The 16,045-nt window shown below is 46.8% G+C and overlaps 1 protein-coding gene across 1 annotated transcript in view; it reads left to right on the forward strand.

Annotated features, from left to right (window-relative positions):
* NUP98 (nucleoporin 98) overlaps positions 1-15,637 on the forward strand; it is a 43,432-nt gene extending 27,795 nt beyond the window's left edge. Inside the window, exons 16-28 of the mRNA XM_019528563.1 lie at positions 283-477; positions 1,069-1,225; positions 1,692-2,115; positions 4,372-4,601; positions 5,075-5,344; positions 6,657-6,814; positions 7,128-7,271; positions 8,252-8,394; positions 9,799-10,020; positions 10,895-11,136; positions 11,704-11,858; positions 12,431-12,542; positions 14,021-15,637. Of these exons, the coding sequence (XP_019384108.1) occupies positions 283-477; positions 1,069-1,225; positions 1,692-2,115; positions 4,372-4,601; positions 5,075-5,344; positions 6,657-6,814; positions 7,128-7,271; positions 8,252-8,394; positions 9,799-10,020; positions 10,895-11,136; positions 11,704-11,858; positions 12,431-12,542; positions 14,021-14,238 (2,670 nt within the window). The 3' untranslated portion in view covers positions 14,239-15,637. The remainder of the gene's footprint in view (positions 1-282; positions 478-1,068; positions 1,226-1,691; positions 2,116-4,371; positions 4,602-5,074; positions 5,345-6,656; positions 6,815-7,127; positions 7,272-8,251; positions 8,395-9,798; positions 10,021-10,894; positions 11,137-11,703; positions 11,859-12,430; positions 12,543-14,020) is intronic.
* The last annotated feature ends 408 nt before the right edge of the window (positions 15,638-16,045 follow it).

Consider the following 16,045-nt stretch of genomic DNA (forward strand, 5'->3'; position numbering starts at 1 on the left):
AGGAGAGTTTTCGCAGAGTTTAGAACAACCCAAATAAATCCTTTTACTGTTGATGTGAAAGGTGATATGTCCTTAGCTTGTATTCTAACCCATGTTGAAAATAATTGGTCATTGCTCCATTGTCAAGGAAGTGAGACCTGAAGACGCTCCCTGAAAAGTCTCTTAATCGCACCCAAACAAGTGGGGAATGCTCCACTTATTTTTTTTGCAGGTCATTATTGAGGCGATTAAATAATTTTGCTTTTCCCGTGAACTGCCTCAGTCTGGTGTCACCTAATATAGTGCTCCCCTCTTCTGCAGAGCCCAGAAGTGGAACAGCTGGGGAGGGTGGTTGAACTGGATAGTGATATGACAGACATCACCCAGGAACCTGCCCAAGACTCCATGCTGGAAGATGCTATGACAGAAGATCAGGAACCTGTGCCTGCATCAACACACATTGCATCCTCACTGGGCATAAACCCCCACGTGTTACAGGTGAATTCCTTGGTTTGGCCTTGTAGGTGGGAGGATGTGTTCTCACTCTCTGCTCAGCTTCTGCCAGATCTCAACCTACTTCCAGAATTGAGCATATGTATAGACCATCAAGAAACCAGGAGTGCCCCAGACTGTATTAATTCATTCCAGGAAGGGTGAACATTACGTACGGTCACTAAAGCATTTTGTTGGGAGGCAGTAAATGCCATCTTTCCTGTTTAAACCAGGAAAAAATAGTAGTGTGACCAAATGGACTGGTATTCAGTTGGGGATGCGGGGGGTTAGTACCCTGCTTTGTGGAAATCGGCAAGACATCAGCTTCTCTTGGGTGAACAAACACAATACAAAATAGGGTCTTAGTACTTGGTAAGAGGAAAGCCTGGTGCTGCATTCTTACTAGCTAGGATACCACCACTCTGATTCCGCACATGCCGTGCTGATTGTTTTTAGTTCTCTTTACACTATGCACCCATAGTGTCATGAAATGAGGAGTTATCCACATGTAACCCTTACAGGGTGTTTTGGTCGAGGGGAGGGGGAGTGTTTTTAGTTGGATCTAGTAGCTGCCACTAATAAAGTATTACATTTTAGATCATGAAAGCTTCTTTGCTGGCTGATGAAGAGGACTTAGACTTGATCCTAGATCGTCATTTTGGCAAACAGTCTACGAAAATGGATACTTCTCAAGAAATCTGCTCCCCCAGACTTCCAATTTCAGCATTGCAAGGACAGAAGAAACGCTCCTCAGGTACCTCAAGGCCCTATGCGTACATGCATCACAGGATCTTGAGTGGGAGTATACTGTAAATGGCTTTTCCCCAATTAACATTAAGGTTTTGTTGGGCAGCTTGTCTCTTGCAGTATTGTGGACTTCTGCATGCTAGTTCTGAGCATTGCTTGCCCAGGAGTCTCTTACAATAGCTAAAGACTTCTAAGTGTCTAGCCCTGGGGATATGCACTTGTCTGGCAATGAGTTAGCATCTGTCTTTATTGAGGGACTTGCAAGTCCTTGTTGTCATGGTATCAAATGCTGAGTTCTGTTCATCTTGCTACTGTCAAGCTTTGCTGTTGCATCTCGGTGCAGTCAGCCGTGTGAAAACTGACATACCTAACTGCAAACACTGCATTGAATGGTTCTGAAATTTCTGCAAACAATTTCCTATCTGCTGTGTTTCATGCAGTTTAATCCTTTGTTTGTTTCCCCCCCCCCCCAGTTGGTGGATTGCTGCAATCAAAGTTTGCCAGCGTCTCTCTCCTTCCAAGTGCTTCTTTACAAGATTCTCATGGACCAAGAACTTCCTCTTTTGGCAAACCCCCTCCTCCAGCACCTTGGTCTGTGTTTTCCCCACTTGCCTCTGTGTTCACAGTCCCTGCTGCAGCCCCAGAGCCACAGGTGAAGACAGTGGGTGCCCGCAGGCAGCAGGGTCTGGTACCTCTGGAGAAATCCATTACCTATGGAAAAGGAAAACTCTTGATAGACATGGCACTCTTCATGGGACGCTCGTTTCGGGTTGGCTGGGGACCCAGTTGGACTCTTATCAATTGTGGAGACCAAGTGAGTGGGTCCAGTGAAGCAAACCACCTTCGCAACACATCTATGGAATATGGGTTCTTGCCAGCTCCTGTCCCTCCCAAATCGTGAGTGGTGGCTTTATACAAAGTTTTCCCTTGCAGACAGGTTAAAGTAGAGGCATATATCCTCATCTTTTTTGAAGAGAACCTTGTCAAATAAGGGACTGTATTTGTCTGTTCTTGCCAATCTTGCTTCTCTGTTGCATGCCGAGGGTACAGGTTGATGCTTACAAGGGGGAACGCTGAGATGGCTCCGGTTCCTTTTAAACTATCAGATAATTTCGTGCAGGGTGCACATTAGTCTTCCCACAGAATACGTGGGGACTTGATTTTGGGCTATTGCTTTCTTGACATATACCTGTGTATGTAGATGTGTATGTTTTCTGTTCTCTGGATGCTCTCCACTCCATAGTTTGAATAGTTATTTCAGGTGGGAGATTTAACAGCTGAATTCAATAAAGGAGCAAGGTGCCTGTGCCCAAAGTACACTCAGCTGCTGCCTAGCCCTGGAGCCAACTAAGTCCAGTGCCTTGCATGACTTCCAGGGTCCATAGGTATCTAAAATACTGTTTCTGCACATGCCCAGGGCTAGAGCATCTGAGCACATCTGCTTATGCAGGCATGTGATTCAGAAACTTGATGCTCCTCCATGTGAATCTAAGTCCCCTGAAGAGCCTTATCCATTAGACATTCTTCTAGTGGGCCTAACACTCTGACAAGCTTGAGTTGCACACTGAGCACAGTTATGCCCATTTCCTTTTAAAACACAGGCAGCGATGCTTACCTTGTAGACACTAGTGTGGTGGTTAGAGCTGTTGTTGACCAGGAATGGGCACCATGGGTATTTCTTGATCATCCTGAGAGGCTGAAACTCAGTCTCAGGAGAGAACTTTGACCACTAGATTATAGTCTGATATAGGAAGGGACACTTTCCACCCCTCCTGTTGAAACTATGTAATAAGGAAAAGAGAATGAGGCAGCCTGACTTAACCAACCAAAGTTGGAGCACTTGCTAGGAAAGAGGTCGCTTGAAGTTCTCGTCCCTGCTCCTGGGACTGTCTTAGCCAGTAAGTTGTTTTGTTTTGGGGTTTGTTGTTTTTTGTGGGGGGGAGAAGGGTTGGGTGTTTTTTCTTTTTAAAGCAGGCATGACAACCTATCGGCAAGGTACAGCTGAGCAGGGAAGGTAACGTAGGTCTCCATTTCCTGGAGTAACACAGGACCGTGGTGTCTGGCCTGCCGGGCTGCCTTGGGGGTTAGAAGTTTGTCAGTAGGGCAAGTGGTAGCGGTGTTAATTGTTGTGGATCTGGGAGGTGCAGCTTATGCCACTTCACAGCCAGATTTCTGGCCCATGGGCAGCTACACAGGCCAGATCCAGAGCACAGAGCCATGTCATCTGGCCCCCAAAGCTGTCTGCAGAGCCAGAAAATTGGCAGGGAGGCAAGCAGTGATTGTTGAGACTCCAGGAGCCACAACAGTGAACACTGCTGCTGCTTGTCTCCCTGCCAAGTTTCTGGCCCCTTAAACAGCATCCCCCAGGCCAGATGACATGGTCCTGCGCTACTCCAGGAAATGGAGACCTAGGTTATCTTCCTTCCTCGGCTTGAGAGCTTGAAACTGGCATCTCTCAGGAGAGCACCTTAACCTCCAGACTGTAGTATTTCCTGGAGCAGAGCTGTGCTGTGTCGTCCATGAGCTGGATACCTCTGGCTTAATGTGAAATACAGGAACAGTACAGAGGACAATGGCTTGAATCCCAGACTCACCCCTGTGCAGTAAATGCTACAACTGCTAGGTCCGCATTCTTGCTGTCTCTTCTCTTCCCTCCTTTCTGTTTTCATGACTTGGATTCTTTTCCTGCACAGTGTCAGTGGGTGTCCAAAAGGGGAGTGTTTGGGATAGCCTTTCAGGAGCATGTCTCTCCCCATTTGCTGTTCAGGAAGCCTAAGCACATAATAGTGGGTTTTGGATTCCACTGTATGGGTTGTGGGGGCAGGTGCCTTTTAAAGTCCTGTATTGGTTCCAATCTTTCATTGTTTCTTTGTGTCCCGAGTTTGACGCACACTGTCCTTTTTGTAATGCAAACCATTCTTCAATCACTGTGCCCACAGTTTGCCCTTACGTGACATTCAGCTTGGGTCCTTGTTAAAGAAGTAGACATATCAGCCACGTAGACGAAATGCGTTTATTATTCTTGGTTTATTATTCCACCAGCAATCAGAGGTGGGAGAGCTGTCTATATACCTAGAACAGGCTAACAGCTGTATGGAAGATAATTGAGAAGGCTCCGTCCTGTTTTTCCAATACCAATTTTGTTTTCTCCAGGCTTTCAGAATCTTCCTTCAAGGTTCACATAGAGAAGCTTAACTTGGAACAAAAGAAGACAGAGGGTGACAAGCAATTATACCTCCTCCCTCTGGAGATAAAACTCAAACACAGCACTGTCCATTTGGATGATTATTGTCCTTTCATAGCCCCCAACCCAGGAGTGGCTGCCATTCACGACTATGCTGACTGGGTTAGAGAAGTCTCCGGAGACCCTGCAGAAATTGAAAGTGAGTATCAAATTATACCTTCCAGAAGGAATGTAACATTCGGTCTGTAAAAATGAGTTGGTACGAATTCACTTTGGTATTGCCAACAGCCCTTGTACTCAGATTTTGCTGTGCTAGTGTAATACAAAGTACAGTTACCAGCTGTTCTGAAAAGTGGTTCTCCACTACAGAAAGCTTATTTCACATGATGGGAGTGGACAAATGATGCACTGACAGACACCTAAGTCTGTTGCTTGCTGTAGGTCCTTTGACTTACTGACTGCGAATGGTATAGCCAGAGGTGCGTTAGATAGGTGAACTTGAGGAGTTCAGGGGGAGCTAAGCAATTTATGACCAGTGTAAACAGTTGGACAACTTATAAGTGTGTAGAACAAGCATTAGGCAGTGCCTCTCCTTGTCTGGTGTTCTCCTGAATGTCCTTGTATGTATAAATGATTCTCCTTTATGACTACTTGCGATTGCTGTCTTGCCAGACGTGGTAAAGCATTGGGGTCTGACGTGGACTCTGTGCGAGGCAATCTGGGGCAACCTGAAAGAGTTGGAAGCCAGTTTGGAGGAGCCCAGCGAGTACGTCTTGACCCTGGAGCGCAGGAAAGCCTTCTCGCGTTGGCTATCGCAGACCGCAGCCGGGCGAATCGAGGAGGAGGTCTCGCTCTCGCGGCACGATAACCACATTGAGGCTGTGTTTAGCTACCTGACTGGGAAGCGGATCAGCAAGGCTTGTAGGTTGGCACAAGAGTCAGGTAAGAAGCTTACCCATTGCAGCTGACGGAGGGAGGGCTGGGTACACAAGGACTGCAGCATTCTCTTGTTATTTGCAAAGGCACGGACAGAGGAACATCTTATATGAAGTTAAAAGGGGGTGGGATTTGCTTTGCATCACTGACTATGTGCTGTTTCATATGTCTGCTTGTATACTGCTGCAAGTGGAAGCTAAACTACGGTGGGTGACTTACCCCTGAGTGAAACAGGACAGAGTTGCAGTTTTGTTTTTATTTAACAGTGATCCCACGAAATCGTCAGCCACTGCTCATTAAGCCTTTCCCTTTCCTCAGTATGACTTGTTTGTCCGCACACCAAGATGCACGTTAGGGTGTGCTTTACTGCAGGAATCCACGTATACTTGCTGAGAGGGGAGGTGTGTGCATAAGCAGCATACTGGATCCTTCTCTGCAAGACTCTTGGGGAGCAGAAAGGGGATCTTGTGTTGTCAGGGTGTAATCCCATGTGAGGATGTGACTGAGGTGACTTGACCTGAAGCGGCCTGCTTGCTTTGGGCTGAATGTCTGCCTGGAGAAAATACTAGTTGGTTACTTGTTCCTTCAGTGCTATGATATAAAGTGCTCTGCTCTTAGCTTGTTTTATCTTAGTGTTGTCCTATCTGCTTTGAATGGTGGAATAGCAAAGCTGTTACTATTAGGCCAGTTGTCAGCTCTGCGTCTGTTCCAGGATAGTGTAGGTAAGGAAGCAAGGACTCTGCTGTAATCCACTTATTTTTACCATTCCCTTCTTACAACACTATAGTGCCTTCTGTGTGAAGGACCCTGTAAAATGTGCTCTGTTCCTGCACAGTGCAAATAGCAGCGGTCACTAGTGGAACTGGTTAGTGTTTCTTACTTGCAGTATTTTAAGTTTCTAGACTTGCATCAAAGAGCCCCTCAAATCCATGGTGGTTTGGTTCAGATAATGGGATGTTTTTTGGAGCTGTGCACTTTGATCAGACTGAGCTTTTTCTTGTCTTCCTCCTTGTTTAGGGGAACAGCCTTCTTAATCGGTAGCTCAGGTCTCTGCTATAAGTCCAGTGACTTCAGTTTGCTTTCAGCTCAGTGTCTTTCTCATGTTATCTCACTCTTAAATTCTCTTCGCTCATAACTGAGGTTGTTTTCCATGAAACTTTAACTAAATAGATGTTTTGCAGGCAATAAGAAAATTACATACCTTTTTTTTTTTACAAGCCAGCCTCGTGGAGTTTCAGGTTTAGAGGCTGTTTGTTGTGGATTTACGGCTGCTGGCGATCCAGATGACTTGGCTGATGTGTCATCCTGTTTACTGTAGGTGATTACAGGCTTGCTCTACTCCTCTCCCAGCTGGCGGGCAGCCAGGAGGTTCGGGAGCTCCTCACCATGCAGTTAGTGGACTGGCACAGACTGCAGGCAGACTGCTTCATCCAGGAAGAGAGGTTACGCATCTTTGCTCTGCTTGCTGGAAAGCCGGTACATCCTGTTCACTACTTTTGTTTGTACCACTGGAAGTTTGCCCTGTGCTAGAATAAAAACTTAACCTAGTACGCTTTGTGTAGAGGTATGGCTGCCACAGTTCAGGTGGGTATTTATACTAGTAAGATTACAATGCATAATTTAATATATGGAGACTAGACAGAAATACTTAATGTACTCTTACTAATGCAGCCTTTCAGTGGTGAACATCACTCTTGAGTAACTGTGTGCCTACAAAACCTAGGCTCTGCTAATTATTGTAACATTTGCTATGAATCTATTTTAAGTTTGGCAATTTTGTTTTGTTCAGGTGTGGCAGTTATCTGAGAGGAAAAGCATTAATGTATGCTCACAGCTGGACTGGAAGCGTTGTATAGCTATCCATCTCTGGTACCTGCTTCCGCCTACAGCTTCCATTTCCAAGGCACTTGGCATGTATGAGGCAGCGTTCCAGGTATGTTAACTGCACCTTTTTCTCAAAAGCATTTGTACCATTTAAGTTCATTGCCATGCAGTGCAGAGAAATTGATGTCCAGTGAGTTAAGCTTTTGGCTGCTTTTGTGTAGTCAAGCCTCTCTCTTTTTGTGAGGCTTGATTCAGATGTCATCAGCTAGTGTGCCACGGTTCAGTCATATATTTTGAGTTAAAACACACTAGCAGTTATGCCCACGTAAGAACCCAAGAAAATTGCGTCACTGTTCTCACAAAGGCTTCTGCTTGGATTAAATAATAAATCTTGCAGGGTGATTTGTTATCTGAACAGATGTGTAGGTTACAGACTTTTGTATGCAAACTTTCAAACTCATGAATAACCATTTGTCATGAGATGCTGAAAATATATCCTGTCCAGATGCCAACTTGCATAGTAAAAATTGCCCATGGTTTTCTATGAAGCTGCTGTTTTCCAGTTCCTGTTTGTAATTCAGCTGGGCTTTAACTGTTTAAGCTGAAATGTTTCATGCTTGCTTGTGCTTTTGGTTGAAACATTTGAAAACCTCAGGAAAGGGAGCAGCAGTTTTGCAGAATAAGTTTGAGGAGAAAACACACAAATCTGCCACTGTTCTACCTGCGGGCCCTGAGATAGTGAGGATGTAGAAGCCATCAGATGTGGATGAGTGAGGAGCAAGTCTTAGGGCTGATAAGTAGGGAGACAAATCGGAGACTAGTGAGTTGGTGGATGAATGGAACTGAGCCAGGGGTGGGTTGGAGCAAGGTCGGCTTTGTCAGGATATGGGGCTGAAAGATCTCGTACTATTTAATTGGTGAGTTCTTTGCTTCTATACACAAAGGGCACAATGGATTTTACAGTTCCAGAGTCCAGCTTTTTAAACAAAACAAGCGTGCCCCATCGGGATCTGTGCAGGTGTTTGTGGTGGTGCAGTCTTTTGTGTGATGTCATTAAGCTGAGCTAGTGGTATGTTGCTTTTTCTGCAGAACACGCTGGAGTCCGAGAAGTATGCCTGCTGTCCCCTTCCTCCCTATCTGGAGGACTCGGGCTGCGTACTTGAGGAAGATGACAGCACAAACAGGCCCCTGCGAGATGTCTGCTTTCATCTGTTAAAGCTCTACAGTGACAGGTAAATGACACTTTGGAGAAGAGTTTGTTGAGTCGGTGACTTGTTGCTGCACAGAACAATATGGCCCTAGTTGTCTCTTAGTGTATGCAAGACAACGGGGCAAACGCAAGTAGAATTTAACTTGCTTAGAGGTCTCTGGGAAATCGGCTTCTTTCCTCGCATAGGTTTTCCTGTTTCATAAAAGAAACAAGAGGCTCAGCACTACCACCTTAGCACTATTCCTAAACTGCCCCAGTCTCTTCAAAAAAGGAGATGCTACATCTTCCTTGCGCAGCTTTGTTCTCCTATTGTTTTTACAGTTAGCAATCTTTTCTTTCCTGAGGTTTCACATAAATCTGTTTTGCTGCAGTTTCAGCCTGTTGCCATGTGTCCTGCCCTCTGACAAGGAGGAACAGTATCTCTCCATTTCTGTGTCAGCCTTTCATATATATGAAGGGCATTGAATTGCTTTTTAAATCTCCTTTTCTCCAAACCGTGAACATGTCTAGTTCATTCAACCTTTCCTCACTTGGCTTGCATTGCCAATCCCTTATCATTGCTTGCCTGTGGATCCTCTCCATTCTTTTCCCCTACATCCTTCAAGATGTGCCCAAAACTGGACACAGTACTCCAGCTAAGGCCCACCTAGGACAGAGAAGTTATGTCCTGAAAGGGCATGAGAAAAGAATAAGGTGATTTCACCTGAAGCTTTTCAGGGGGCTAATGAAATCTTAGCAGGTGCATATTTCATAAAGAGGAAACATGGTCCCTATGGGTGTCACCTCAGAACTGTGGGAGAAGGTCAGCTATCGAACCAATGCTTACACCTGTATATTATACAGATCATACAAAGAAAGACTAGAAGGGACCTATAAGACCATCAAGTCCAGTCCCCTGCCACGGGCAGGGGCTCAAACGAACTCAATGAGGTATTTGTCCAGCCTTCTCTTAAAGACTGCCAGAGATGGCAACTGCACCACTGAGAAGTGTGTTCCAAATTCTAGTTACCCATGCAGAAAATAAGTTTTTCCTTGTGTCCAGCCAAAACTTTTCCCCAGCTAGCTTTTGTCCAGTGGTCTGCGTCTTCCCTAAGGCTTTTCTGAAAAGTTGTTCACCTAGGTCCTGGTGGTCTCCCTTGACATATTTGTAGGTGGCTATCAAGTTGCCTCTCAGCCTTCTTTTGCTCAGGCTGAACAGTCTCAGATCCCAAAGTCTCTCCCTCAGCCCCTTGATCATGCAGGTGGCCCTTCTCTGCACCCTTTTGAGCTTGTCCACATCCTTTTTGAAGTGTGGTGCCCAGAACTAGACACAGTACTCCAGCTGTAAGTTTCCACTGGCATTCAACAAAGGGCATTTCAGGAATGCATTTTTATTATGTGAGCACAACCACTTGCTTATTTATGTTCTAAACGCTTCTCCCTACAGGCATTATGATCTCCATCAGCTGCTGGACCCCAGGAGTATAACATCTGACCCCTTGGACTACCGTCTCAGTTGGCACCTGTGGGAAGTGCTCAGAGCCCTGAATTACACACACTTATCGGAACAGTGTCAGGGAGTGCTGAATGCCAGCTACGCTGCCCAGCTGGAAAGCAAGGGGCTCTGGGAATGGGCCATCTTTGTGCTGTTGCATACCTCTAATGCACAGTAAGTACAAGGGGAAGGAAGCTTAAAGTAAGCAGATAACTTGATTAAAATGACTAAGCCTAAGTTTAGTTTTTATTGTGCCCAAACTAGATGGTACTATTTTCCCCCTCATGTGACAAGGAAGAGGAGATCTGATTTCAGTATGAAACAGAGCAGGATGAGGTCTAAATGGACACTGCCAACTCGAAAATTGCCTGTGACTAAACTGTGTCATAACTGGAGCTGATCACATTTAAGATTACAGTAACCAGGAATGCGTGAAGCTGTTTGAAAAAACGTCTGGGATAGCTTCAGTTTTCCAGAGCTGTTCCAGACAGTGACACCTACTTACTCATGCTTCATGATTAGTATACTTAACTGTCCACAGAGCAGGATTGTTTCCCCCCCCCAAAAGACTTCTGTGTTAAGAGGTGATGTGCAATGAGCAGTCTCTGTGGCTAACAGTTGTTTTTGTGAAATTCGGAGGCGTGGTGCTCCACTCCACTTCACGTCACCTTTGTGGACCTCTTAACTGGGGGCCTAAGTTTCTTATCCCAGAACATGCCTCTTCCCAGAGCTCCAGTTTCTCCAGCGCTCGCATGAAACTGATTGGTTGATGATTGCCTGCAGCTGCAGGGGACTGGACTCCAATAACCGAGGGGACCTCTCCTAGTCATGTTCCAGCAAGGTGTACGTCTAGCCTCTTCTTAAATACCCTGGGGGTCTTTAAGAGGAGGCTAGATGTACACCTTGCTGGGGTCGTTTGACCCCAGTACTCTTTCCTGCCATGGCAGGGGGTCCAACTTGATCTGCTCAGGTCTCTTCTGACCCTAGAAACTATGAAACTATGAAATTGTTACCTGCCTAAATAGCTGCCTATGCTCTTTCCCACTAGCACTCGTGAAAAGGCAGTGCGTGAGCTCTTAACCCGCCACTGCGTGCTGTCCGAGACCTCAGAATCCTGGACAAAAGAAGCCTTCCTGACACAAAAGCTCTGCGTTCCCCCAGAGTGGATTCACGAGGCAAAGGCCATTCGGGCAAGGATGGAGGGAGATAAGCATAAAGAGGCTCTCTACTTATTCAGAGCTGGGCACTGGAACCAGTGCCACAAGCTGATCATCAGGCACTTAGCCTCAGGTGAGACGCTTCTGCATTTGCCGTGCTGTGGTTTGAATAGGATAGGGCTTCAAGGAGTCCCATTTTTAGACAGAGGAATGTCTCAGTCTGTTCATTTTGAACTTAAGGGGTGCGTAGGCAGCAGTGCTGTGCTGGGGCATGGCCATCAGTGACGTCCAATGGCTGTTACTGGTCTCGGTGAATGTGCTCGATACCCTGATACAGTAGAGGTCTCTACCAAGCAGCAAGTACAAGCCCAGCCCTTGGCACCTATCCTGATATGCAGTGTCTGCTTCCAAGAACAAAATAAGCAGTGGTCTCTGTTTCTGTTGAGCTCGTGGGATCTCTGGATGTCCCTTTTTTTAGGATCAGAACCGGCACAGCAAACAAGACCACAAATCCAGTGACAGTTTCTGGTCATAGGAGTTCCAAGTTCAGATCCACTCAGGTGGTTAAATTTGCCATTTCTAGTCCTTGAGCCACACACACCCTTGGCTTTCTGAAACCTGAGTCTTCCTGTAGTACATGATCTGTGCTATGCAATGTTCACAGCAAAAGGTGTCTCTCTGTCTTGGCTGTTTTCTTCAGATGCCATTATCAATGAGAACTACAAGTACCTGAAAGGCTTCCTGGAAGATTTGTCACCCCCAGAACGCAGTACGCTCATCCAGGACTGGGACACGGCAGGGCTGGTTTATTTGGACTATATCCGGGTCATTGAGATGCTCGACAGGATTCAGCAGGTATTAAAGAGTTAATTTCCCTTCTTTTATGGAAGTCTCAATCTTATTAGTACATTTGCTATTTAGCATTGTACTTGGAGGTTGATATCTTTTGCAGGTACGATCATGTAAAAAGTCTCTTGTAAAACACCTCATACATTTGTGTTTTAGAGTATACAAAATAAGACTACAGTCTGCCTAGGGGAGCAGACAGTCTAAAGTTAGCACAGCTGTAAGGGCCTGGGGCAAGCACAGGGGTAACGAGACTAGTGGTTGCTCAGTGAACCATCTGTTTATCTTCAAGGATGTGTTAATTTGCCTTTTCTCCCTCTGTTTATTGCACGTGATGCAGCAAATGTTACTTTTTTCAGTTAATAACTATTGTTACATGTGTTGAAAACTTAAACTCCTAAGTTAGCAGATTTTGGCTTGTCCTGTCACAGCAAAGAGCTTTTGATTTCATATTTTTTGCTTAAGATGCTTAGATGTGTTTTGTTTGTTTGTGGTACGGTAGGGTGGGTGCAAAGGGGTCCCAAACAACCGATAAATAGTTGCCTTCCTCCCATGTAACCAACTCTTGTATTTGCTTTCAGCTGGATTGTTCCACATACGAGTTGGAGAGATTACATACCAAAGTGACGTCGCTATGCAATAGGATAGAACAGATACAGTGCCACAGCGCCAAGGACCGATTGGCTCAGTCAGGTAAGGTTATTTGTAGAGTGGAGAGTGCGGCTAACAGTGAGAACTGAGGATTAGGCTTTGCGAGGCTGAGGCCCTACAACCTCACCAAGCTGAGGCTGGCTTTCTCCAAAAATGCTACTTCCTGGCTGTATCTTTTGCTTTGGCTCATGTTCTGTGCTACAGGGCAGGTAGATGCTGGTAGAGATGATTCACATTCTTGCTCTAGGTCTGCAAGGTGCAGAAACACCTTACATGCAGATCTCCCGGCCTGTGCCACATCTTTGCCATTGTAGCATTGAGAACATGACTGTAGAAGGGCAGACTGCAGTAAATTACCTTCTTTTTGGGACTGCAGCCACGGTCATAGTCATTGCAGTGCTTATCATGTCATCTGACTGTTGCAGCTTTGTCTTTGGGGGTCTGCCTGCTTGGTGCTTGCTAGGGCTGTCAACCACGAGCTCTCCAGGGTGGGTGGAACCAGCTATGACAGTGTGCCCTGAGGCCCAGGTTGAGCAGCTCCCTGCAACAGTGACTCGATTGATTCTGGGAGGACTTCAGTGGTATTCAACTTGTGGGAGGGGGTGGAGGGTGCTCTGCAAGTACTTCTTGTTCAAAGATAATGGCTCTGAAAGTGCTTCAGACGCTTCATAACAACCAAAAGCTAGCTACTGCTGATAAAGGGGGTGGGGGTGGTCTTACCCTGAGGGGACCAGCTCATCCTGGTTGTCTCACTGTAGAAGCAGGGTTGAGGAGGCATGTTATCTTACTGGAAAGATAAGGGCATTGTGCTGAGCTCTGTAAGCTACCTCATGGTGAACAGCACAAGTACCTTGCCTCTGCTGAATAGTTTACAATAGAAGCACCATAGTTAAGAACATAAAAACTACCATTTACTGGATCAGACCATAGGTCCATGTTGCCCAGTGTCCTGTGTCACACGGGCAGAGAGCGGATGTGTAAAGGGAGAGTGAATTTGGTAGGGCCGGGGTTTGCTTTTTTTTTTCCTCCGCTGTTCTTTTCACTTGCAGCCTCCAGCATTAAAGATGTAGGAAGCTGCGATTGAGGCTGTGCCCCTCACTCCCCTGCTCAATAACTACTGAAGCTTCTTTCCTCCAGTAACATATCCAGTCCTTCTCTGAATTTGGCTAACCTGTCAGCTTTCACCGCATCTGATGGCAATGAATTCCACACTTTAATGACGTGCGGTGTGAAAAAACTTCCTTTTGTTAGTTTTAAATGCGCTCCCTACCAGTTTCATTAAAGCTAGTTTCTTGCATAAAACCCCCTAAGTCTGAAGACTGGGCTCAGACATTTGGCAAGTCTGTGGGAGAGATGCTTGTGAAGGGGTGAGCTTGGAGCAGTGCAGGGCTAAAGGCAGGGTGGGATTATGTCAAGACAGTTGCCTGCTTTATTTTTAAACTTGCTCCTCAGTCAAGAGGGGAAACCTTCTGCTACCTACAAACTAGACACTGAAACTCAAGTTCTCTGCTTGCTTCCAGACATGGCCAAGCGCATCGCTAACCTGCTGCGGGTGGTGCTGAGCCTACAGCACTCTCCAGAGCCTGCATCCGACTCCACGCCCGACTTGCAGCGAGTCCCCCTCCGCCTGCTTGCGCCCCACATTGGCCGGCTCCCCATGCCGGAGGACTATGCCCTGGAGGAACTGCGCAGCCTCACGCAGTCCTACCTACGGGAACTGATGGTGGTGACGCAGTGAGACAGGCCTGCTTCTGCGGATAGACTCGTTTTTATCATTTGTGGACCCTGCCCACAAGGGTCAAGGTTAACATCTCCCTGGGCAGCACCCTCTCCAGCCACACAGCTTTTCCACAGGGGTGTGCTGGGCTAAGTGGGCTGGGGGAGCAGCCTAAGACTCAGACCCCTCTGGCCGGCACCCTTTTCTACAGTTAATAAACACCTCTTGCAGACCTCCTCTGCAAGCTGTCTCGTATCTGTGGAGGGAGCATGGCAGTGGTGCACTGGGTCTCTCAGCAGGTATTTGCTACTGACTTGCAGCACAGAAGACAGCAAAGCAGTTTTGGGACAGCTCTTTGGAAGTAGGCACGTTCAGTCTGGCAGTACTGCACTAGTTAGACGAACTGTTGGCATCTGAATCGATTAGAGACGAACCAAACTTCATTTAAAGGATTTGGTGGGTGGGTAGGTGGGTGGGGAGGGACGGTAAGGGACTAATTTCTCTATAGTAAAACATAGAGAACTCTTTTTTTTTTTTTCCAGCCTGTGTCCAGTAGTGAGGTTGGAAACCCACAAGTGTGTAACCCCCTCCGTCTGAAAGGCAAGAAGCCAAGCTGTTCCTTTGCCTCAGGCCAGAGGGGGTTGACACTGGAGTGCATGTGCCTTAAGGTCTGTCCTGCACTGTCCAGGCCTCTGGAGGAAAGATGTCCATGGGTTCTCCATAGTTGTGTGTGTGCAGTGTGTTGCTACCCTTCGGTAAAACAAAGCAGCTCTGTGAATCCAGGCCTGTAACTCCGTACCGAAACCACCCTACCAAAGGAGGGGAGGTCCTTGGTGAGAGCCAGCAGCCTGCATTCCAGAGGCGTCAGCATTGTAAGCTGGCTCCCATGTCGTTTTGAACACAGCTGCATGGAAGGCAGGTCCCTGTGCCGGTTCAGGGCCCCGGCGCGTGCCAGAACCCTGGGCTGCGTTGAAGGGAGGCGCCTGCTCGCTCAGTCCATTCACGCCTGTGTTTTCAGCCTAGAACATGCCGTTTTGTTTGTGTTTGCTGTGTAGCTGGATTACATCGTCGTCATCGAGCACAAGAACATTCTGCAAGTGAACAGCTGGTAGCATCCGATTTACTATCGTTTGTACAGTCTTTACTTTTACTGTGTCTAGAAGCTGACTATTTTTGGAAACATATTGGCCTACTCTGATTTTGGGGTCGCAGTCACGGTGCCACCTGCCCGCAGGCAATCGCTGACAAATCCGGCAGCCGACGGGGCCCGACCTGTGCTGTGGATTGGCTCTTTGAGGGTCCTTTATGCATGAGGATTATGTAAAGGTTTTTATTAAAAGTATAAATAAATGATCTAGATTATTTTCCTGTCTTTCTGAAAATACTTTCTTAAAAATAAATAAATAAAAAGTTTATAGTATTGCTAAGGTTTTCTTTGCTTCTTAACCGTGGATCCTCTCGGCAGCCAGGGATCTCAAAGGGGTGCCCGCAGTTAGACACGCAGCTGTCGCGTACTCCTGAGGGGTGTGGGGCTCCGAGCTCTGACTTGTCTACAGTCTCCTTCCTGCAAAGCCCAGGAGGAGTCCGCGATTTGGGGGAGGTTTGTTTAACCAGTGGGCAGGGAACGTGGGGCTGCCCCACAGCAGAGAGCACTGGTGTATCTGCCTGCGACAACCACAAGCACAGAGGTGACCAACACTGACACGGCCACGATCAGCGCTTATTAGACCCCCAGAGCCAGGCACATGTAGTTGACTGTCCTGCTTTGGAGGAGGGCTCCCACAATCTGGCCTAAGATTAGCCAGAGCCACATCCTTCTTCCATGAAT

This window comes from Crocodylus porosus, unplaced genomic scaffold (genome assembly GCF_001723895.1).
Source record: "Crocodylus porosus isolate Cpor-Errol unplaced genomic scaffold, CroPor_comp1, whole genome shotgun sequence".
NCBI classification, from domain to species: Eukaryota; Metazoa; Chordata; order Crocodylia; family Crocodylidae; genus Crocodylus; species Crocodylus porosus.